We start from the raw sequence: 25,729 nt of genomic DNA, 5'->3' as shown, positions 1-25,729 counted from the left end.
TCCAAAAAAGCAGAAGTGGCTAACATCATCTCAGACAAGGCTTCAGTAAAAACACATGTAGTTAAGTGAAATAAACAGGAGAGAAGCTACATTACACTTAAAGGCATCATAGATTATGAAATAACATTAATATTAAATATATATGCACCAAATGGCATAGCATTTAAGTTCTCAAAGGAAAAGTCAATTTAATCACTGGAACAGACAACAAAACAATCATTGCTGGAGGATTTCAATGTATCCCCTCTCAGATCTAGAAAAATATAATAAACAAGAAGTTAAGGAGCTAAACAGAATTTTTGAAAAATTAAATGTTAGATTACTGAATAGGAATTATAAGGCATATACCAATATCTGAGCTTTGCATAGCACCTTTATAAAATCTGACTATGTGCTGAGATGCAAATAATTCATAAACAATGCAGAAAATTAAATATCCTTTACAGGCCAAAGAGAAAAAATAAAATTAAAATCAATAAGGGGAATCTGGAAAAATGATTCAAACTTAAGTAGAGACTAAATTATATAATCCTACAGAATGAGTGAGGAAAAAAACAAATTAAAGAAACAACAAATAATTTTATCAAAGAAAATGATAAAAATGAGGCAATATAACCAAAACTTTTGGGCTACTGTCAAGGCAGTCCTTAAGGAAAAATTTCTACCTCTAAACACTTTCATTAACAAAAGAAAGAAGTCTGTTAAATCAAGCTTGCAACTAATGTTTTCAAAACCTAAAATATCCACAAATAATAAACCTATGAATAAAGAGAAAAACAGAAACTCTGTAAATCAATGAAGAGGGAAACAAAAGTGAAAAAAAATCTACTGGATAAGGCTAAAAGCTTTTTTTTCCTAAAATAATAATAAACTATAAATTAATTTGATTTTTTAAAACCATAAACACTATAAATGTCAATTATTCATGGCATCAAGAAATTGACAAAATCATTTTACAATCCTTTTAATACATATTAAACAAAAATATATTGGTTACATTAACATTAATTCTTGGATTTTCAGGGATAATAACATGATTAAAAATAATATCTGGGAACATGAATAGAAAGTAATAACTCTAACAATAATGATATCTCATATTTCTGTAATGGTTTAAGATTTACAAGCATTTTCTTCACAACAGTCCTATGAGATCAGGAGTATAAGTAACATCTCCATCTGAAATATAAAGAAACTGAAGCTCACGGATTAGAAGGAACTTGTCCATAGTTCACAACCTAGAAGTACTGAAATGAGGATTTGAACTCCAGAACTTTTTTCCTACACTGCTACTCAAAGCAAACAGAAACTGAAATGTGGTAAAAAGGGATGAATGCAAAATGTGGAGTCAACAGATTTAGGTTCAAATCCTAGCTAATTCAATGTTATTTTCTTACTCATAAAGTCTACAATTTAGTAGAGACCACTTGTCATTACCCATACACAGTGTTCTATTTCCCAATAGCACAGCTTTGCAGAGGTTGTCCCTGAGACAGAAGGAAAAGTTCTTCCCCTCCTCACTTTCACCTCTTCAAAATTATACCTCCCTTCAAAGTTCAACCCAAGTGTCTCTTCCTATCAGAAGCCTTCCCTATTTCCTCAGTTATATAACCATCTCCTTTTTCTATGGGAATTTCTTTCTCTCTCAATAGAGATAGCCCCAGATAAAGGTGAATATATCTATTTATCAGTTTACCTGTGAGGACTTGTATCTCTGCAGAAGAATATAAGTTCCTTGAAGGTAGGGACTCATTTTTGTCTTTGAATTCCCAGTCTGGCACAAAATGAGGGCTTAAAAAATGCTTGCTGAGGGGTGGCTAGGTGGTGCAGTGGATAGAGCACTGGCCCTGGAGTCAGGAGTACCTGAGTTCAAATCCAGCCTCAGACACTTAATAATGGCCTAGCTGTGTGGCCTTGGGCAAGCCACTTAACCCCACTGCCTTGCAAAAAAAAAAAAAAAACAACAACAACAAACTCAAAAAATGTTTGCTGAATGAATGAAATGAAAATACAAATGTATGCAGAGGAGATCAATGCTGGAGATAACCCAATTGTGACAGTATTGAGAAATCAATTCTCAAGATATTTGAAGACAGGGAAGAAGTCAAAGGCATAGAAAAAAATCTCACATATTATTCTTTAAAAAGAACTGAGAGAACATTACCAACTGCTGACCCATGTTCCTATTCCCAAGCTATATAAAATTTTTATAAGAATAATCTCTATGTTCGAATGCATCTTTGATGAAGGGACTAGAAGGGATCAGGCAGGTTTTTGCTAGGCACAATGCACAGCAAACAACATCTTTACCATTACACACTTGACTAAAAGCTGTCGAGAAAGCAAGATTCCACTGTTCATTGTTTGCTGGGCTACAAGAAAGCTCTTGATTCAGCACAGCAAAGTCACCTTAAAGTCAGGCTCTCCTCCAATCATGTGTCTCCCATGCAGATGTCAAAATGATGCAAGATTCCTTCAAAGATATAACAAAAGAGAAAACTTTGCTTATCTAAATGTGCTTTCTGTTTTAAGTGAAAAAATGAAAGAGTAAAATAGATCAATTAAGTTCAAAACCCTCTTCCTGAGTCTATGTGGCTAGACTTTCAAGAAGAAGCCTGATGAAGGCACAAAGTCACTATGCTGAAGTTAGGCTGCTGAGGTTTAAATCCTATATGTCCATAAACAGATCACTGCTTTTCTCTGCATTTGTTTCCCCATTTGTAAAATGAAGAAGATGAACTAGAAGGGTCTCCCTGGAGTTCTGAATTCTATTAATTTTGTCTCTCAGACTGAATGTCCTTTGAAAATAACAGATCGATCAATTCGGGTTTAGGAGTGGGAATAAGGCTGGGATCTGGACAGTACAGCATTATATCACAGTAAGAAGGAGCCACTAATATCAGCAGACAATCTTGATCCCCTGCTAAGAATTTTACTGTGAATAAAGCAGGATGACAAACACTTTAACACAGCATAAAGAAACAAGGAATCTAAGCAAAGATCATAGTTACAAATAACTGTAGTTACTCAAGTGTTAATATGAAATAGAATATAACGAAAAAAGACAAAATCTTTAGGTCTAAATCCAACACATCTTTTAAAAGTATAAATGCTTTTTTATAGTCAGAAGGGGATGTTGATGATTCTATGACTCGGTATGTTTTCCCCCTCTTCCATAATTATACACACACACACACACATACACACACAAACACACACGAACCCTGAGGTTCTAGAAGATCAGTGGCTCTCCTGTGGACTCACAGCAAGGATCTGTATGAGGGAAAGGAGGTAGTTCTACTTATGTGACTGTGTTCTACAGATAAAGAAATGATGTCTGGGGAAAGGGAGGATTTAGATACAAGAACTGGTCTGTTGCTAGAATACAGACATTTAGTAAATGAGTCTGATCAATATATTCAAGTCTGAATTTGTAAACAGTGAGCCAAGACACTTCTGAAATGGTGGTCATTTTACTTTAGTTTGATTGTGCTTGGCATTACTGTTTTGTTATACTTTTGAATCTTATATCATAACTCATTTCTCCCTTTGCTGTTTCTCCTTTCATATGATCTCTCTTCTCTCTCTCTCTCTCTCTCTCTCTCTCTCACACACACACACACACACACACACACACACACACACACACACACACACACAGACTCTCTCTCTCCCATAGTAACAACGAAAACCATTCCAATACAACTCAAAGGCCCAGCACCTGGTACACATCCAGAATGTGGTGGGTGGTCAATCTCATCATCTGTTCCTTGAGGTTAAAATATATCATTTACAATTCAAAGTTCAATTGCTTTTTTTGGTTTTTGCAAGGCAATGGAGTTAAATGACTTGCCCAAGGTCACACAGCTAGATAATTATTGTGTGTCTGAGGCCACATTTGAACTCAGGTCCTCCGGACTCCAAGGCCAGTGCTCTATTCACTGTGCCACCTAGCTGCCCCTCAATTGCCTTTTAAATGCCATTTTCACTTACATTAATGGTAGGCATTATGTATATTGCTCTCCTGGTTCTGTTTATTTTTTAATTAAAAAATTCAGTACAAAGTGTTACTTACCTTCCCTGTTAGAACTGAGGGGAATTCAGTATCAAACTTGTTGCTCAAGCCAAACCTTGAAAGCAAAAAGAAAAAAAAAAGATAAATTCTACTCAACTTACTTAACTTTATTTTTTAAATCATGTTACTTCAACAGGCTGATCATGTGATTAAAACACACACACACACACACACAAAATTTCTGGTTTGCATTTTTCTAGATAAATACATTGGTGATAATTTTGAAAATTAGTTGAGATAACGTACAGTTCAAGAAATTAATGAGGGAAGCTTTAAAAATTAGATACCCTGAACTCAAATCCTGGAATTTTAATCCTAATTAAGTATATTAGTATCCAAGGAACAAAGTCAGACTCTAACTGAAGTAAGTGAAAGAAATCCAGGAATTTCTCAATGTCAGAATAAGCTGTTTTTTTCTTCAACACCTTCAGATGCCTGACTGGCAACCAGTCACTCTTGGGGTCTGGAGTAGAATAAAACCATCCAGCCTTGGCCTTCTACCAGCCCACCTGCTCCATTCTGAAGGTAGACATCCCAACCCCATCTTCTAAAAAAAACCTGTCAAATTCTCCTGGAGAACCCCCGTGAATTCCCTGATCCCAAGGCTGCACCTTCATCTTCTGATCTTCGACAATACTGAAAAGTCTAGAATCATGAAGAAGTTGAGAACTCTACGGAAATGATTATATTCCACAAAACTGGACCAAGTTCTACAGCATAGATTGCTGAATAACAACCAATGATATGTTATACTAGATCATATATTTGACTACAGGAGGTATATGCTTCTAATTCCTATGATCACCACAGCACCTTGCACAGTGTAACATATGCACATATAAGCATTCAATAAATACTTGTTGATAAGAACAAATGTCAAAAATTGCTTTTACATTTAATTGGGGAAGAATAAAATACGAAATTAAAAAGAGAATTCCAGAAAAAATGCTTGTTGAATGGAAAAACAGCAGCATTGCCTCCATTTGAATAATCTAGGAAGTAGCATAGGGGTATCTCATTTATAGTAGATTAAATGTGGTATTTGTGGTCATCTCTATTTTTTAAATGGATATCAGGCCATTGTTGAGGTCTAGAACCTAGCCCCTATTATATTATTATTTCTAAGGAGAAAAAAAATCAGATTATAACAATAAAGCCTTCTTGCTTCTTTGCGGCCTAAACCCTTTTCCACCCCTTAAAGTTCAATTCAAATACCACCTCCTGAAAGATTTTCCTGATTCTCCCAGTCTTGGAGGCAGTAACAATGTGCTCCCAACTCACATTCCTGGCCTTCATATAGGACCTTGTTTGTACCTCCCTCCCTTATGCATTTAGGTACTATTTTAGGTACCATATTTTAGGTGGCATAATGAAGGACTGGACCTGGAATTGGTAAGACTCGAGTTCAAATCCCACCTCAGACACTAGCTGTGTGACCTTGGGCAAGTCATATCACCTCTGCCTTCCTCTGTTTCCTAATCCATAAAATGGGGATAAAAATAACCTACCTCAAAGGGTGATTGTGAAGCTCAAAAGATGTTTGTAAAGCACTTTGCAAACCCTAAAAGCACTATATGGGTGCTAGTTATGACCATTTTGCATTATGATTAGTAATGTTAGTAATTAGTCATACCCTCTAATAGACTGTAAAGTCCCAAAGAATTTCTGTCCTTTGGGGACATAAACTGATTTCTTGGCATTGTACCATCCATTACCACAGGCCCTAAATGTAGCAGGGGCTTAATAGATGTCTGTTGAATTGAGAAGTCCAAATAGTCTTCCCTTCCCCAGATGCTAAGTCAATCCATATGATCTCCCTCTTCATCTTAACATGCCCAAAATTTGGGCCTCTACACTGAAAGAATGGTCTTTCCTATGAGGGGATCTCCCAAAATGCAGTCCAAAAGATAAGATTTGCCCAAAAGCATTAAACATGAGTTACAGGCATGGTGGGGATATGAGATGTACTGTTCTTTTTACAAATGGGGCCAACCAGATTATACTACTTTCCTTGTAAATTGTGCAGCAGAGGCAGAAGAAAGAATACCAGCCTCCCTAGACAGAGATATGTAGCAAATCAAACAAGTAAGCCCAGCCAAACTTTCTAACCACCATGTCGGAGTAAACTTCATTTCATGAAAAATGGTATCAACATAATGGGCTGACAGGTTTTCTTTATCTGAAAATTAAATTTTGTGTTTCCTTAAATGAGGAAAGTGACCAAAGTTGAACAGTTGAAGAAGTTGTGTGAAATCATGTTTAAAGGGGACCAAATATATGTACATTATGGAACACTATTGTGCTATTAGAAACCAGGAGGGATGGGAATTCAGGGAAGCCTGGAGGGATTTGCATGAGCTAGAGCTGAGCAAGATGAACAGAACCAGAGGAACATTGTACACCCTAACAGGAACATGGGGGTGATGTGATCATCACCTTAATGAACTTGCTCATTCCATCAGTGCAACAATCAGACACAATTTTGGGGTTTCTGCAATAGAGAATGTCATCTATGTCCAGAGAAGGAATTGTGGAGTTTGAACAAAGACCAAAGACTATTACCTTTAATTTAAAAAAAAAGTTATCTTATTATATAATTTTGCTATACTCGTATACTTTTTTCCTTAAGGATATGATTTCTCTCTTATCACATTCAACCTAGATCAATGTATACCATGGAAACAATGTAGAGACTGGCAGACTGCCTTCTGTGGGGGGTGGGGGGAGGGAAGCAAGATTAGGGGGGAAATTGTAAAATTGTAAATAAATAAATTAATTAAATCAAAAAAAATAAATAAACCTTTGAACCTTTGGGAAAACTACAAGATATCAAATGACCAAGAAAGTGTCAACGAGTTTTTCAAAGCTTCTGAAGTTATGGGATGTAATATGACACTGAAGAGCCACTTCTTATTTACATTTTAACTTCTTGGAAAATATAGAAGCAATAGATATAACGAGTATCTCCATCAAAAAATGCCCCCAATGAAAAAGTTCACAATTTTAAGAGACAAGTGGAGTCCATGCCCAGCATCATAAAGCTCAGGTAGTCTGGGACCTCATACTGGTCACCTCCTGCAAGACTTGGAGCAACGAGCCATTCCCAAGACAAAAAACAACTGGCAATCATCTGTAACTACAGTTTAGCTAAGTTCAATGAGCAATTTTTGATTAGTTAAAAAACAACCACTAAAAATAAAAAAAAACTATCACTCCTGTGAAAATGTCACATGAGTGATGAGCAAAATCTGAACAAAAGCTACATTTAAAAATAAAAATTAAAAAATGCCATAACATTTACCTACAATCCTAGGCCCTACTTTTTCCTGAAAGTCCAGTGCTATAAGCTCATATCACTATGGTTATTTTAAGGTTACAAAGCACTTTCATCACAATAATCCTGTGAGGTGGGGAGGTCAAGTATTCTCTCCATTTCAGAGAAACAGAAGATAGGTTTCCTGAGCTAAGTACTTTGCAGGGATCAGTCCCAGGTCTCTGATGTTCTCTCTGCTCCCATACACAGTACTTAATGCTATCTATAAATACTCACGCAGAGTAGCAAACCTGATACCAAAAAAAAAGTCCAAGGCCTTGGGTTTGCTTTGTGAAGTCTTTAGATTTTATTTCACAGTGTGAGGAATCCATATTACAGTATTTAATTTACAATGACATGCTAATCTGGGAATCTGGAATACAAATATGTAACAGAATAAGAAAATACCATTCCAACTAAGTTATGTTGTAAACATTTTAAAGCATTAATCAAGAAGGCTTCATTTAATCTACTTTCCCACGACGAAACTTTTTATGTGACTTGACCTCAGAGAAGGTGGAAGGTGGAAGGCTTCTGAAAAGGTGGACACTATATGTTCAAATAGCGGTGTATTTTAAACTCTTCCCAAATACTAATCATACCAAAAGTAAGAGTTTTAGTAAAATGTGTCTATATATTTTAGAACTAAGAAAGAACCTTGGGGAGTATTGAGTCCTAAGTCCTCATTTTATTGAGCAAGAACATGAGACTAAAAAATTTTATTTCCAAGAATTCAGTGTGCTACAAAACCCAGCACTGCCTGTTCTTTGATTAACAAGCATCTTTTCTCTGGAGGCAAATTTACAGCTAAAGAATGAAAAGAAACATCATTTGAATGGTTAGTGAGTGCTCTGCACTGGCTAAACATAAACTCCCAATGGAAATATGGTTTTGCTCATCTTTCTAAATAATATATTGATGAGCCTTTCTAATAAGATAGATATGATCTATTTATAAATCTCACAAATTTTATGTTAAAAAGGTTAGACATTAACCCCATGAACCTAATACTAAACAATACCATTTCCATTCCATTTCCATGGTGATATTTGGACATTTTAAGCCTGTCTTTCCAGGCTGATCACACATTACTTCCCCCATTCACTACATTCCAGTCAAATTGGTCTGCTTGTTGCTCCCTGGCCAGAACAGTGCCTTTGCATCCCCATGACTGGGATGCTCTCTCCTCACTTCAAGAGGCCTTTCCCAATGTCCACAGTTCTTTGTGCCACCTTCCAAAGCAGTGTACTTTGGGGGGGGGCATATACTGTACGCTCTAGAGAAAAGGAACACTGCAGAGTGAAGAGAGAGCGAACCTCCAAGTCAAGAGATCCTGAGCTCCAGTGCCATTTCTAACTGGCATACTGTAGGTATGCCTCACCAGCTCTCTTGGGGATTATAATTTCTGCATGCCACTGAAATCACAGACCCAGTCTGTCTTTCTCCCTTCCCCCTTATCTATTTCTCTGTAAACATGTTACATCTTCCAGGAGAACGTAAGCTCCCTAAAGGCAGGAGAACTCTTAACACAATGCTTTACACATATTGAATGTCAAGTAAATGCTTGTTGATATATTAAGCTTTAATGTATTATATATATATTGATATATATGTTTTAAATCATCAATCTAGGTTTATTTTGCAAAATGATTTTTTATGTTGCTTATTCTGACTATTTTAATTATATCGATTATTCCCAAAGAGTATTCTAAGGAAGCTTCTCTATTCCTTCCTTTTTCTTCACTGGCTTAGAGGCAGAAACATTACCTCCCTAAAGATCTAGTTACATACAACCTTCCTCTCCCAGTCCTTAACTCTTCAAGAGTTAGAAAGCTTCACTTTCTTTGTTTTCAAATAAACACAGGAGTCTGTTGCCCTTCTTTTAAAGAACTTTACCTTACTTCTGATGGCCCTTCTAGTTACCAACTGAATTCTCTCCTTCCTTTCACTGACAAACTTCTTGAAGTAGTCCTTTAACTGTTGCCTCCCTTTCCTCCCCACATTTCCATCACTTTACTAAAACTGCTCAAGTGAGTCTCCAGTGGCTTTCTTTTGTTGACAAATTCAAGGACCTTTTCTATGTATGGCACAGTGACAACCTCCTCCTTAAACTAACTTCCGTGATAGTATCCCTCCTTTGGAGCCTTCTAGGTTTTTGTTTTGATTTTGTTTTGTTTTGTTTTTTGTCTCCTCCCAGGGCTAACTGTTATCCAAAGCTCAGTCTTTGGCACTCTCACAAGTGTGTCAGAATTCTCATCTGTTTTCACAGTATAATGGAGTTGACCAAGTCCATCCCTCAGCCATTTCATCCAAGTTCCCTCCATTTTGGTGAATAGTAAAGAGTTCAACACCCTGGTTAGTCCTGGAAGGCCTTTATTACCATATGGCAGGGACAGAAAGGGTTTCTGATGAGAAAAGGCAGTAGCCCAAACAGGTTGTAATAAAGGAAGAGCTAAGACGGTTAGAGCGGCCTAGCAGTGAAAATAGGTTAAAGGTATTCAGACACATATAGAAGAGAAGAGAGGGGTAAGCTGGTAGCTACTGGGAAAATCTCAGATCCAGTCTGTGTCCAGTAGTTGAGAAGTTGCATTCCTTGTCTGATATTTGTCCAAAGTATCACATCAGATGGGATCCTATGGCTCATTTTCAACTACCTAGGTATTAAAATTCTCTCTAAGTCCTGGGAATGAGATCACTTCCATATAAGTGAGAAGGGAAAACCTCAAATGCAGAAATGAAGACGTTGTTGTGAGGATGTCCCAGCTCAGACTCTTCCATATATTTAAAAGCCTGGGATGGAAAGCTGTGGCCAGTGGGAAGGTATAACATAGTCTGAGTACGCTCTGGTGAACAGTGCAACCACCAAGAACACCCAGTCACATACACCACTTGCTGACATAGCCACCTGGACAGTGATTATAGGGTGCTAAGACCAAGAGAGAGTTTGATTTTTTGTAGTTAATGGTCTTTTTAGCATAGATACATCAAGAAGTCTACATGACAGCCCCTAAATGGTTAATTATTGAAGTGGCAGTTTGATTCTCTATATTGTACAGAAATTAGGGGAACTAGTCAAATATGCATGACACCACAAAGCGTCCACCTAGGACACACCCCATCTGTCACGATGGCATCAACCATAATGACCAATCCCTCATTTCAGCCTTTTCTTTTCATTAAAGCTCCAACCTCTGGCTTCAGACTTTCTACTAAGCATCGTTATTAGAGGTAAAACCATCACCTAAAACTCCACATGTTCTTTGCCCTGATCAGACCATATATGGAATACTAAGTTCAGTTCTGGGCGCTGAATTTTAAAAAGGACACAGGCCAGTCACTGTTGTCGTTGTTTGTGGCCAAAGGAAAATAACTGCAATTGGAAGATGCCTCAGAGTCTCAGGGCCCCCATATTGGTGGAAAACACTGAAGAGCATCACCTAAAGAACACTTGAAGGTTCCCAGTCTGAAAGGTTTTGAAAGGCTATCACATTTAGGAGCTTTGTTTTGTTTGGCCTCAGGAAGGAAAAGGGAAAATGGCCCCCGCAGATTTCCCAGAGGGCAGACCCAAGCAAAGCAGGCTGCCTCTAAAGGGGAGGCTGACCTCATGAAGCTGACCAAGTCCATCCCACAGCCATTTCATCCAAGTTCTCTCCATTTGTCTGCCTTTAATAGCCTTCCCAGAATGTGGGGAACCTACCTTTCCAAATATGCTTCTTCCTATACCCCAATATGCTTCTTCTACCCCACTTGGTCTGATTTCTGCATTGTTCTGTGAACAGGGTGGGTTTATTGGTTTTACTTTGACATGGAGGTTATTATCCTTACATCTTCTGGCCTCCACAAGGTCTCTTCTCTCAGAATGCTTACCCTACTTGTAGCCAGAGGTCCAGGATTTCACTCTTACTCAACTAAAATGCGTAATCTGTGTTTATGTGTGCACCCTACTCAACAGCCTCCTTGAAAGCAGGGACTTTGTCTGCATCCTCATGACACCCTAACACAATACATACTGAACAGGTTCCACTTACCTGATGGTTACCATTCAGCTTACTCATTTTCACACTGGTTCATACATTCAACAAATATTTTGTCTAGAGGTGGTAGACAGCGATATCAAGCAAGCATTTGTTAAAGATTCATGTGGCAAGCATATGAACAAGAAACATGCACTTATAGGGAAACAACATTAATAAATATAATTAAATAAATTATGGATAAGGTCATTTAGGGAACTCGGAAAAGGTATCCTATGGTTGCTGGCACCTGAGTGAATAGAAAAGGCCAGAGAGCATTTTAGGCACAGAAGCAGACTAGGTCAAAGATGCAGAAGCAAGTGTGCAGAATAGCAAACAAGGCCAATTAGGGTGGACACTCAGGTAGGTGAGGGAAAGTGAAGTGTGCTAAGGCTGGAAAGGCAGCCTAGAGCTAGACCAGGAGGGAAGGAATTTGTGTTTTGATTCTGGAAGCAAGAAGAAAGCTCTGAAACTTCCTAAGCAAGGGAATAACAGTCAAACTGTGCTGCTTTAAGGAAGAAGTATAAGGGTTAGCTAAGACTCTGACCTCATAGATTTTTGTTCTAACGGGAAAGGTCACAAATTCCAGAAGCTATAATATATATAGTACATAATAAGTACAATTAAGAATTATGAAACAAAGTGTTAAGGTTCAAAGACCAAAATCATGATGGACAGCTGTGATTAGGAAAGGCTTTCCCCAAAAGGTCCCGAGTTGGACTTAAGACCAGAAGAAATTCACCAAAGAAGGAAATACTGCCCAGAGAATCATTTCAACTTGTCAGCTATTACAGTTCTATGATTCCACAAAAGGCAAACTAATCCTTAAACAATTAAAATTATGATTAATCTCAAGAAACCATTATTGAAGTAACAGCCAAAGTTTTGTTATTCATGTTAATGGTCCTCATTAGAGACTATTAGCTACCAAAACAATGTTAAACACAATTAGCCTTGGGGACCAGAGCTTAAGTATTACTTTGCCAGGTTCAACAAACAGCCCCAGATGGATGGACTTGTTAACAGGTTCAATGAAAACTTTCTCAGCACAAAGTGTCAAGTTCCAACATCACTAGGTGGACAAGAGAGCAAAAGATCTTCCAAAAGGTCGTTCATTTATCACTACATTTTACTTATTCAAAAACAGTCATAGATCATCTTGAACCCAAGGCCAGAGATTCTCAAGAATATTATTTATGTCAAAAAGCTCTCATAAAATAGAAAGAAAATGTACATGGAATAAAGAAATAGAAGGTATGGTTCTCCCTCATCCAATCATTTTGAATAGTTATGGTTAAGTTATTAAAAAAATCTGGAATACATGAAATTTTACCAATTGCTGTTTGCTCATGAAGGGTGTTTACTATACCTAAAGATTATTAATGGTCAATAGGAATCAGGGCAGGCACAGCCCAAAAACTTCTGCTGAAGCCCTGTGTGGCCACACTGGATTTCCTGGAGCCAGTCTACAATAGTATCCAAATAGAATGGTGGGGAAGGGAGTGCTGCTTGCTCTGGTTCTGTTCTTTAAGGCTATTTACTCTTCCCCATGGAAATTAAGACAACTGTTTCTCCAAGTGTAGATGGCAGGGCACTGCAGATCCAATATCCCTCAATTCTCAGGAACCTTGCAAAACATTCACTCCTTACTCAGATACTACTATAATGCCCACTAAGATAATAGTCTCCCTAACCCAAGCATGAGGTATTCAAATCTGTGCAAAAATGCATAATATGGCAAATACAGTCACCATTCTTTATTCTGTGTTTGATAATCTCAATTAAATCTTCATGTCCTTGTTTTACACATTCGCCAAGAACTGATTCCAATTCACTTTAAAAGTATATCTACCATTAATGGCACAAATCTATAAAAGTATAAAGTAATACTAAAAGATGATTTGCAGTAAACATTACTAAACTCAGGGCAAAATGTCTACAAAATGGGAAGAAAAGCACCAAAATGAAAAGAACTTTCTTTTTATTTCATACATAAATTCATAGAGTCAAACGGTCCCTTGGAAGCCCCCTACTTCTGATTAAGAATCAGAATCTGTGACAAATAGACATCCAGTTTCTGCTTGAGCTCTGTTCAATGATGGGAAACACACCACCTTCTGCTTTCAGACAACTCTAGTTGCTAGAAACTTTTTCTTCTCTCTCAGTTGCAATTCTCTCTGAAATTTTACCCTGCTAACCATCATCTACCTTCTAGGACCAAGAATAAGGCGAACCCCACTTCCAAATGAGGGCCCTTCAAATTCTTGAAATGAGCAATCATATCTCCTAGGTTTCTCTTCTTCAGATTAAATGTCCCCAGCTCATTCAGATGATCCCTAGAAGGTAGCGTCTCCAGTCTATTCAACAATCCAGTACCCTTTTCTCCACCCCCATGTGCTGCTCCAGCTTTATAATGTCCTTTCTAAAAGGTGGTGCCTAGAACTAAACACAATACTCTAAGATGTGGCACTGTCACAGCAGAAGACAAAATGGGATTATCAATAAAATCAACTTGTTCCACATTGATTATCATGAACTAAGGAAGTATCTGTCTTATGCCAGCTTTGGGTCCAACTTCATAATAACTAAGTCTCACAAGTAACACCTCCAGTAAAGACTAACAGACTTATTTCTATGGGGGTGATCGAGAAGCAAGATTAGGGGGAAAATTGTAAAATTTGAAATAAACAAATTTCTTTAAAAAAGTAACACCTCCAATCACAAATATGGAGAGATGCTGGCCTAGTTTTAATTTGTCCTAATAAATTAAACTTTATGATTGAGAGCATGGAATTAAAGTACTTGGTAGTACCATAACACTTCCTCTGTTGAAGAGCTTCATTAAAGGTTTTCATCAGTCCTGACTTTTAGTTAAGGATGGGTGGGAAGGACAACCCAGGGTTTCATCTTGTGGGTCACTTACTACCCTACTCCTAATCTGAGCACTAGCACCACCTGCCTCATAGGACTTGGTAAAAGTTCTCTCTTAATGGGAACTGTTTCATTTGATTTTTCTCAGGACGGGGCAAATTCCCTCTGCCAGGCTTGACCTCTGGGACTTCTCAGCACAGCTCAAGCTACCATTGCTCACACTGTGTTGGCAGAACCTTTGAGAATCCAGGACCACCTCTCACTTTGATTCATCGAGGAACCTTTAGGAGAAGAGCTATTATATGTTATGGTGCATTCATCAAGGAAGTGATATGTTATATGCTCTTACTATAAGGAAAGCACATAACAACCATTGGGGAGATCATACCATTTTTTAAAGAAGAAGAAATTAAAGATGCAAAAAAGCAATTTAAGAACATTTTTGACTCAACAAACATTTATTAATCACCTACATGTGCCAGACTCTGACAAAGGTACAAAAAATCAAAAAGACAGGGTGCTCACCCTTTAGAAACTTACTTCCCAATCTGCATATTCACAAATAGCTCAAATATGAAGCAGAATACCAATGGCCTCATTTCTGCAGCGTTCAAAAATCCTCAGTGGCTGCCTGCCTAGTTTCCCCAAGTCCAATGTCTCTCACCTGGCATTTTAAGCCTTCATAACGACTGCTCCCCTCCAGTCTAGTTTCTGACACACACTCTCCTCTCTGCCCCTGCAAACATACCCTGGAGCCTTTCTACCAATCCTACTTCTGGACTCTGTTTACTCCTCATGGAACATAAGGCCTGCTCCCTTTTCCACTACTGAACCCCAACCCATCCTCTAAAGTTTACTTCCAACGCCACTTCTCTCAGAAAACTTCCGCAGAATTGCACTAAGCTTCTCAAGAATTTAGGCCCTATTTTGTTCAGGAAGCATGAGCACAGATCACACACAGCCTCCAGCTTCATAAGATGACTTGAGGTACTGATACTGTCAGTTCCTATGCAGAATCTGCTTTTGATATAAGAAAGTGGTATGGTGACTTGACCAGCCAATAAGCATTAACTGAGTGTCAACTATGTGCTAAGCACTAAGAGGGAGCCTGTAGGGACCTAGACAGTGCTACCTATAACTGGAGATCAGCAACATTATGGAGCTCTAAAAGATCACAAAAATCAGGGCTGGAAGGGACATAGAAAGAGTCTGCTCCCAAAGGTGTCCCCACATGGCCAAAATCATTTGGGGAAACAATTCTTCAGGCACAAGACCTAGCCCTTGGGGCAGTACCTTCCCACTTCCCAACCCACTAAGACATCCTTTGTCTAAATTACTACTACCCTTCTGGTCTATACCACTGAATCTTATCCCATCAACTCCACAGCAGAGTTACTTAACCCTTTTTGTGTCCTGGATCCCCTGGGCAGTCTGAGAAAACCTAGGAACACCTCAGAACCTAGGCTTTTAAATGCATCAAATCAAATACAAAAGATTTTGAAGGAAGTCAATTTTATTGAAATACTTACCAAAAATAGATCTGTATATCCATATATATACATATATATATATATATATATATATATATATATATATATATATATATATATATAGTTTTTTAAGAAGAAGGAGTATGTATTAACCTTTCTCTGTGGAATCTGTCAGTTAAGCCCCAGAAGAGTCCAGTGAGGTCACCTGCTCTCAATAAATCTCCAAGTATCATCATCAAACAATAAATGAACAAATATGGGGACCACTCGGATTCTGACTAAAACTATGAGTCAGAGACCTCACTGAACTCTAGTATGTAGAATCTAACATAGCTATAGTGTAATTATATGACCATCAAATTTAGAGCTGGGGAGCGGTCATAGAGTATAGTTAAATGGCCATTAGATTTAGAGCTGGAGAGGGGCCAAGGAGCCTAACACTCATTTTAAAGAGGAGGAAACCAAGGCCCAGAGAGGCTAAATAACTTACCCAAGGCCACACAGGGAGTAAGTAGCAGAGTCACAATTCGAACCCAGGTCTTCTGACTCCAAAGTAGGCAGATAAGGCTTCATGAGGAGGTAGGACTGGAGCTGGGCCTTGAAGTGGATATGGATAGGCAGAGAGGAGAAGGACGGGCACTCTAGGCAGGAGGAACAGCATGAGCAAAAAGCAGAGGCAGAAAAGAGCATGGTATGTGTGGAAGACAGTAAGATGGGCCTGAATGGAATAGAAGGTAAGTGTTGAGGAGTAGCTAGAAATAAGGGTATATGGCAAGGTGGAGCCAATATTATGGACGACCTTGAAAGCTGAGTAGGGTGCTCAAATCTGCTCCCCCTGCCCCAGGTTAACAGGGACTTATAACAGGTTCTTAAACATGAGAAAGTGGTTATTTTTTAAAATTCTGCCAGTCCTACTAAGAACAGATTAATGAGGAAAGAAATTGGAGGCAGAAAGGTTAATGAGGGCATTGGGGGAGCCACAGGAGGTACCAGAGAGCTGGATTGTGCTGGAAATGAATATAGAGAGAAAGGGTCTAACCCAAGAGACCTTCTAACAGCAGGTGAGATATTAGACCAGAGTCAGTTCTAATGGACTGTGGTCTTGGGAGATAAATTTGAATAGGAACTGATGGAAAGGTAAGACCATGACTCCAAGGTCTGTGGCCTGGAATCTAGGAGAGGCTCATTCAAAAAGGGAACCAGCACTGGGAAGGAAAGATGAAATATTGGGCCTGGGATATGCTGAGTAGGAGGTGATATGGTGCAACACTCAATAAATGTTAGTAAATGACCCGATTTGGGGAAGGCAGATTTCATGAAGTTAGGCAGGTGAAGAAAGATTTGAGCATTTCTAAGTTTGGCTTTATACCAGAGCACAGCCCTTGCCACATCACAAGTGTGCAACAAAAACCTGAGTTGAATTTGCTCAGAGGCTTCACTGAATGCTTGGAAGAAGCAGAATAAGGCTACCTTTAGTCACCAGCACCCTGTTGTGAGGATAATATGGACTGACACACAGATGATAATAAATATTTGCTCTTAATGCTGATAAATGGGACTATAAGAATTCCTTCAGACTTTGAATTTCTTTTTCTTTCTATCTGAATGTATTGTAATTACAATAAAAGCTGAAGCATTTGGGAGGCAAAGTCAATCAAAATTAGTAAAAGTTTCTTCTTAAGAATATTAACATTTCCCAGAAATATTTTAACACTACATTAATTTGCTTAGGAAATTCTTTCTTTATAAAAACTATATAGACAAAATTGAGTTCAGTGCTGCATTCTGAGCCTAGGGGCAATGGGACGGGTCCTGGACCAGCCAAGCTCTTCGCTGTGTGGTCCTGGGCAAGTCACTTCTCATCTCTGACCCTTGGTACCTCAGTTAGATGGTCCAAGTAATATTACCTAAGTATTTTAATGTAAAATGAAAGTATTTTACCATACACATTTGCTACTAGGGAGAAGGAAAATTAAGAGAAAGAGCCTTTCTGTCCAAGTTCATCTGAAAACAATTTGGGGTCTTCAGAGGTCCACAAGTTCCAGTAAGTCCACAATGTGACATGGCAGCCAAGACAGAGAAAGCAATCTTCGAGGTTGGTCCAGGGATATGGGATTACCCCACTGACCAAACCATACCTGGAAGATGGCATTCAGTACTGTATGCCAAACAGAAGTGACAATGATAAGGTGACGTGTCTGAGGAAGGGCAACTATGGTGGTAAAAGGTTTCAAAAACAGGTTGCATGAAAAACTGGGGATTTTGAGGTGGGAGAGAAGATATATAGGGAGACCATGAGACCTACTTCCAAGCATCTGAAGGGTTGGCACATGGAAGAAGGTTAGTCAGATCCAGGAACAAGGTTAGGCAGAGAGAGTACAAAAAGAGTGGAGGTTTGCTTTAAAGGGAAGCTTAGGAGGGAGTGAGCTCCCTCTCATCAGGGATCAGGGATCAAGCCCCCATCTCAAGCTGGCAGGGACCCCAGAGGGCACTGAACACAACCTTCTCAAATGGCAGAGGAGGGAATTCAAGTCTCCAAAAGTTACATGACGTAACCAAGACCAGAGAGGTAAAGGCTCTCTATTACTGGGGTAGCTTCAGGGGGGCAGGGGACATCTGGGACATCTGTGGGGTTCTCTTTATACCACACAGCTCACATCTTTGATGAGACTTTTTTAAACCTCAAAGTGTTATAAAAAGTTATTAGCAATAATCACAATCTTTATGTGAATGATCCCAATTATCAGAATACAAATTAAGACTTATGGTATCAGAAATTACAGCAAGCATAAAGGAAACAAAATGTTTCTGGTGCAACTACAATATGGAAATAGCACAAAAACAAATTTTTCTACTGCCAGTAAGACCCAAAGCCTCTCATCTTTGGCAGCCTTTCTGTTCCTCCACTCTGAAAACATCTCACTCAGGAATCTGAGTATCAAAATGGAGAGACAATCTCATTTGGTCACTGGTTTCTTAATTCAAAGACAATTGTGCTGCTAAATGTATCTGTTATGATTCTTACTCACCATTTGGATTGTTTTTCACATCTATCTAAAAAAAGGAAAACCAAAAAGGAAGCAACAGGCTTTGGAGTATCATGCAGGCCGACCAAGTGTCAGGGAAGGGAAGCCACAGGGAGTTCACAGCCAGGATTGGACCCCAGTTCTTTGGGTCTCACAGTGACCCAATCCAACTCCCTCATTTTACAGATGGGCTGGGGAGGTGAGACTCAGGGAACTGAAGTAACTTACCCAAGGTCACAGAGGTGGCTGGTAGTTTCTAAGTTTTTAATTCAAGTCTATAATTCTGTATTCTCTACTTCCTATATGCACAGCCTTATGCTAGTGCTAGAGGAGAAATGATAAAGGCTATCATCCTTACAGCATAGAACACAGTAGGGCAATATGCCATCCCCAAATATAACACAAAACAGAACATGATAAGAGCATAAGAGAGGTGCAAACAAAGTACTATTCAAAGTCTGGGAGATAGAGAAAGGAGAGATCATGCTTAGGGGCTGAGTTAACATCCCTTATTCTTTTGAGCGCTTTACTTGTCATCAAATTTTCAAAAAGATAACTTTTCTTACTGTGTCAACACAGCATTCTAAAAAGGTCCTACCATACTTGGGGATTTTAATTCAAACTTAAAACTGTGAAAAGAAACAAAGTCCTTTTCAGCACAAAAAAAAGTACAGACAATGGAAAAGACACAAATCTTGAGAATAAAAAAAGCAATTTTCTGTTTGGATGGCACGCACAAACAAACACAGACACAGACACAGACACAGACACAGACACACACACACACACACACACACACACACACAAAGTTTATTTTTAAGAAATCAACACTAGATTAAATATTTCCTAAGACTACTGGTGTGAGGAAGGCTCATGGTAAGGTTATCCCATTCCTCACAACTAGTGAAACTTGATCCTAATAATTTAATGTGCTGATCAAAATTTTCAGTCCAAGATCCGGCACAGCTGAGACCTGGTATACAAGGGCACTGAATAACTTTCCAAACTGCCCAGCAACCTAATCGGGCTCCTGGGTTTCAAACCTTGGCTTTTGTCCTGTAACACATCTCCTCACCTCCCCTATCCCCTTTGGCATCCCAGGATTGGAGAGCCAGGAGGAACACTTCACCTGTCATTGAAGAAGATTCCAAGCCAAAAAAAAATGGTTTCTATTCCCTTTTAGAGACAGAGAAAATAGAAAGGTTGACTGTTTATCCACATGTGGAACTAAGACAAAGTCCACAAAACAAATTCTCCCTCCTTGCTCCTTCTCCACTGTCTATACTTACCAAAAGCAGAAGTGCTGGTAAGCACTTTGGTTTTGCAGGCAGGGGAGCTGGCTGGCAATGTCCGGAGTTGGGGCAAGTCACTTCATGTTCCCCTGGGCCTCAGTTTCCTCATTTCTAAAATGACTGAACTAGATGACCTCTAATGCCTTTAGAGCTCCAAATTAAAGATCCTCTGATTCTCTCAGCCCCATGCATTAGTCTACCAGAAGGTAATTTGTAGATTCAAAAGGAGATAGAATCATAATTAATTTTTGGAATAAGTTCTGTCACTGGTGGTAAAAAACAATGAAAATAAAATGGCACAGTAAGCTCACTCCGTTTGCTGGTTTCCTGTGGCTCACTGCTATACAACCTTCCTGGACCCAAAAATATGGAATTCAAGTCACTTCATCAAAAAGCTGTTCCAAAAATAAAACAATATGCTCTCTCTCTCCTATCCCCACCCAATTTCACAAGCTTTGTTCTTATACCTTCCATTGAAAGAGAATAAAGTACAGGACAAGTCCAATAATAAGATCTGAACCATAAAAAGCTGCTAATGTATTTGAGCTCATTGAAGAGTCAATAGCTCTGAGGGTATCAGAAAATAGAGACATGATTAACTAGACATAAAAAAAATCTGTCCCTGAAAATGTGGTAAAAGATAGTGAAAGCATGAAGAAAACATGCTCCAATATGTAAAGTCCCAAGGATTTACAGTCCAGACACATAACAATGAAGAAGTAGTCTTCAAAAGCTCTTGTGACCATTTGAAAAAGTTCTTTGTAGTTACTGTGCTGTGAGAATCTTTTTTAAAACTTGGCTGACAGTTTAATTTTACAGGGATGACTTGGAGTTTTACAGAAGGAAAAACTACCTCTTCTAAATTTCAATATAAGTGACCCTTGCTCCCAGAGTGGTCATTTCTTCATTTACCTATCCTGATATGTACCCTTGGGCCTTAGTTCCCTCTTAAATATATGCACCTGACTACTAATGTAAAGGAGTGGCATGCTTAAAAAAAACCCAGGCAGAGAGAGGGTCATTTTCTTCAGATACAGGAATTACCCATAAAACTCTCTCATATTGGGGTTTAGAGGGGTTCCCATGATTTCAACTGACATCAGCAATTCCAACAGGGAAGGTCTCCCAGTCCCATGCTGCTGTTGAGAGATTTCCTCCCTCCCATGAAGTTAGGAACAACCCTGAAGGGGAAGTGTGGTGGGTTCAATAGGTAAAGTACTGACTCTACCAGTCCCAGCTATTGGGTTCAATTAGCCTTTTACCTCATCTACACTCTCTCTGACCCCATTTCTCTTTCAGCTGTTTATCCTCCCCAGTCTGCTTGGCTACTCTAACACAGCCCCCTCCCCTAAGTTCTCTCAGCTCCACCTCCCTCAATAGCTCCCCTGAATTCTTTCAGCTTGGTCACATCCCTTTGAAGTCCCCCCAGGTCTCCTCCATATGGCCACTGCCCTCAAGGGGGCTGCCCTTGGTTCTGTCAGGTCCACTTGCCAACCTAGTTCCTTTGCAGAATTGCAGTCTCTTATTCCCACCTCCCCCTGCATCCCTAACTTGGTCCTCTTTCAGGGACTGTTGTTCTTTGAGCCCCCTCCAAACTTGGCTCCCTTCAGTGCTCTCAGTGCCCCTCACCTTCTTGGCTCCTCTCAATTGTCTCAGGCCTAGTTCTCCAAAGGAAGCAGCCCCCTCTGCCCTCTCCTCCCTGCTGTTCTCTGAGCTCCACCCTTGGAGCTTGGCTCCCTTTCAGAGGAAACAGCCCCCGTTTTTAGACTCCTTCAGGCTCCCCTACACTTGAGTCCCCTCAGTTTTCTATTCCCTCAGTCCCACCACCCCACCACTGACTTCTTTTCAGGGGAAACAGTCCCTTGTTTCAGATTTCCCCTCCTTGGTTCAGCTCCCTTTTCAGAGCAAGTCATGTCTTTTGAGAACCCCCCCTATTTCTCTTAACTACTAACTTAACTCTCCACAATTCTCTCAACACCCCCAAATTTGGTTCTCATCCCCAAATTTTCTTTTCTTTCAAAGGAAGTGGATCTTTTGTAGAACTCCTTAGTCCTAAGATCCAATTTCAATTTGATTCCCATTTCCTCAGGCTCCAAACAATACTGGCTCCCCAAGTTTCTCATTCCTTAACTTATCCCCTCACCTTTCTTTGAGTTCCATCCCTTAACTTGGCTGCCTTTCAGAGGAAGCAGCCCCCTTTTTAGCATCCCCAGGCCTTTTTAATTTGGCTCCCTCAATTATGAGCTTCTCTTCTGCAATCTGGCTCTCCTTCTGATAAAATACCCCCTTTTCTTACTCCTTAATTACTCTCTCAATCCTTAGCCCTCCCCAACTTGAGTCTCCTCAATCCCCTCATCCTTTCCCCACCATGACACCCCAATTTTTCAGCTCTATCTCCCAACTTGACTTTCTTTCAGAGGAAGTAGCTCTTTTTTTAGTCCCACTCAGTCCTAACCTCCAACTTAAATCTCTCATCCTTTTCCCACCCTAGCTCCCCTGATTTCTCAGCTTTACCCTCCCCCAATTTGGCTTCCTTTCAGAGAAAGCAGCTACTTTTTAAAATTGTCTCTGTACTTACTCACCTCCTGCCCCAATTTGAATCTAATCAATTCCCTCAGCAACCCACCTCCCACCTTGGCTCCCTTGATTTCTTTTAGCCCAACTTGGCTTTCAGAGAAAGCAGTCCCTTGTTTCAGATCCCCCCCCCCATACACACACACTTCAGTTCTCAGCTCTTTTCCCAATTTAATTCTCTTTTCAGAGGAAGTAGCCCCCCTTTTTAGATTTCCTCAGTCCTGAATCCCCCAAATTTGAGTCCCCTCAATTCCTTCAACCCTGTCAACTTGGCTCCCGGATTTTTTGTTCTTAACTCCCCAGCTTGGTTCCCTTTCATAGGAAGCAGTTCCTTTTACTTTTGTGCCCTCCCCGATTCTTAGCCCACCCACATCCCCATTTGAGTGCCATCAATTCTGTCAGCCCTCCCCAACTTGGTTTCCTTGATTTCTTTTAGCTGTACTCCCCAACTTGGCTCCCTTTCAGAGAAAGCAGTCCTTTGATTCAGATTCCTTTTGTCAGTTCAGATCTCTTAGCACTCATTCCCAATTTAACTCTCTTTCAGAGGAAGTAGCCCCTTTTTTAGACTTCCTCAGCCATTAGCACCCGAAGCTCAAATCCCCTCAATTCCTTCAACGTTGTCACTGCGGCTCCCTGATTTCTCAACTCTACCTCCCCCCAACTTGGGCTCTCTTTCAAAGGAAGCAGTTCCTTTTTCTTTAGTCCACCTCAGTCCTTAGTCCACCTGAACTTGAGTCCCATGAATTCCCTCAGTCCCCCACTCACCCTGACTCCCCCTTTTTTTGGGGGGGGGTTTGCAAGGCAAGGGGGTTAAGTGGCTTGCCCAAGGCCACAAAGCTAGGTAATTATTAAGTGTCTGAGGCTGGATTTGAACTCAGGTACTCCTGATTCCAGGACCAGTTCTCTATGTACTTCACCACCTAGCTGCCCCCGACTTCCTTTCAAAGAAAGTAGTCCCTTGTTTCAGAGTCCCTCTTCTTCAGTTTTGTCAACTCTTATCCCCAACTTGGATCTCTTTCAGAAGAATCAGTCCTGTTTTTAGACCTCCCCAAGTCCTCTTAATGCCCTCAACTTGACCCCCCCTAGGTATTTTCTGCACCCTAAATTTTTTCCCATCTGTTCTTTCAGTTCTGCCCCCCAAACATGGCTTTCTTTCAAAGGATGCAAGCCTTCATTTTTTGATTCTCCAATCTTCTGTAACGCCTATACCTTGATTCCCCAGTTCTCAGTATCCCCACCCCCATTCAGTCCCTTTTTCAAATCATCAGTTCTATGAGCTCCACCCCCCCCAACTTGGCTCCCTTTCAATGGAAGAAGGTCCTTTTTAAGATTTCCTTGAACCTCTTTTTAAGGCCCCTCTAACTTGAATGGTCTCAGTCTATTCTGTCCCTTCACCTTGACCTTCCTCACTCCTCTCAAATCCCCCCCCTTGTCCTCTCAGCTTCACTCTTCCCCAATTTGATTCTCTTTTGGAAGAAGTAGCCCCTTCTTTTAGACTCTTAGGTCTACTCAATCAAACCCTCAGTACTGTGAGCTCAGCCTCCCCTTGGTCCTCTTTCAGAGACTGCAGTGCCCCCCCATTCTGTCAGTCCATCCTGAGACTGGCTCTCCTCCCAGCTTCGCTCCTCCCCCAAGCAGCAACTTGACTGTCTTTCTGGGGAAGTAGTCCCTTCTCTTGCACCCCCTTAGTCTACTTAAGCTGCTCTGCGGGTACTCCCCCCACCCCAAGCTTCTTAGCGTCGTCCTTCCCTTGGTCCTGTTTCAGGGACCGCAGTTCCCTTCCTCATGCGGTCAGCTCCCCCTCATTTGAGGGGGGCTCCAGTCACACTCTCTTTCAAAGGAAGGAGCCCCTCTCTCTAGACCCCCCCTCGGGCCAAACCATCAGGTCCCTCAGATCCCCCCTCCCCGGTTCTGATTCAGGGGCTGCAGTGGCCGCCCTGTCAGCACCCCAAGGTGCTGACCCGATCTCGCCACCCCACCGCCCCCGCTTACACCGTGATGTGGCCAGTGCCGCGCACCGTCACTGGGTCCGGCGCCAGCCGTTGCAGGTGCTCCTCGCTCACCACCCCGTCCGGCGGCGGCAGCGGCTGCGGCACTTCCATGTCGCTGCCCTCTTCATTGCCCTCGTCGCCGCCGTCGTCGCCGTCATCGTCGAAGTCGTCGTCGAAGTCGTCCTCGAGCCCCGACGACGCAGCCGCCGCGTCGTCGTCGTCCTCCTCCTCCAGTTCAGAGATGGTATCGAACTCCGCCATGTTGGGGAGCAATATGCTCATCACGTGACCCGCGGCTCGCGCCGCCGCCGTTGCCGCCGCCGTTCAAAAGACAGAGAAAATGAAAAAAACGGCCCGAAAGCGAAAGTGGGAGAGAACGGCAAGCGGGCGCGGGAGCCAGAGGAGCGAACGCGGCGCGTCCGCGCGCCGGGACCCGGAGTTCGGACTGAAGGGACGCGGCCTTGGGGCCCGGCCAGCGGGCCGGCGACAGCGCGCCTGCGCGCTCCGCCGGGGGCGGGGGCAGCACTTGGGGGGTCGGGGAGGGGGGCGCCGAGGAGCTGTTCTGCTCTACGCCTGCGCGGCCCCGGAGGGGCTGCAGAATGCCAGTTTAGCGCTCCGGCCAGGTCGCTGCCCTTCCCCCACCCCGACCTTTCCAGTGTGTCTCGAGGGAGGGAGTTCACAATGCTGACCTACAGGGCTGGAAGAAGGGTCCCACGCCCGCACCCTCCCCTCCGCAATGGACAGGCAGGGGAATTGAGGCTCAAGGACGGAAAGGGATTTAGGATTCAATTTCAGATGCATCTCATCCAATACCACCCCCACCACTCCCAATTCACAGTTAGGGAAACTGAGACCCAGAGAAGAGAATGGACTTAGGATTCAATTTAGTTTGTAAGATAATAGTTCTAGAGCTTGGGAGGGACACTTTGGAGGGCACTTAATCCAACACCATCCCCAGAGAGTGAAGCAAAAGTTCGAAAAAAGGAGCAAACTTACCCAAGACTACAACTTAAAAACCAAATCTAAGACTCCCAAATCTAGAGACAGAAGAGACCTAAGAACCCACCTGGACCAAAACTCCGAT

At 41.1% G+C, this 25,729-nt stretch overlaps 1 protein-coding gene across 11 annotated transcripts in view; it reads right to left on the bottom strand.

Moving 5' to 3' along the window:
- The window catches only part of CHIC1 (cysteine rich hydrophobic domain 1), a 218,320-nt gene extending 193,260 nt beyond the window's left edge, over positions 1-25,060 (bottom strand). For all 11 annotated transcript variants that reach the window (XM_074200803.1, XM_074200802.1, XM_074200804.1 and 8 more), the window contains exons 1-2: positions 24,647-25,060; positions 4,076-4,130 (exon numbers count right to left, since the gene is read on the bottom strand). In XM_074200803.1, coding sequence (XP_074056904.1) covers positions 4,076-4,130; positions 24,647-24,927 — 336 coding nt within the window. In that variant the 5' untranslated portion in view covers positions 24,928-25,060. The remainder of the gene's footprint in view (positions 1-4,075; positions 4,131-24,646) is intronic.
- Between the last annotated feature and the right edge of the window lie 669 nt (positions 25,061-25,729).

The sequence above is a fragment of the Macrotis lagotis genome, chromosome X, assembly GCF_037893015.1.
Source record: "Macrotis lagotis isolate mMagLag1 chromosome X, bilby.v1.9.chrom.fasta, whole genome shotgun sequence".
Classification (NCBI taxonomy): domain Eukaryota; kingdom Metazoa; phylum Chordata; class Mammalia; order Peramelemorphia; family Peramelidae; genus Macrotis; species Macrotis lagotis.
Note: the sequence above shows the minus strand (reverse complement) of the source record. Positions and strands in the feature narration are given on the sequence as shown.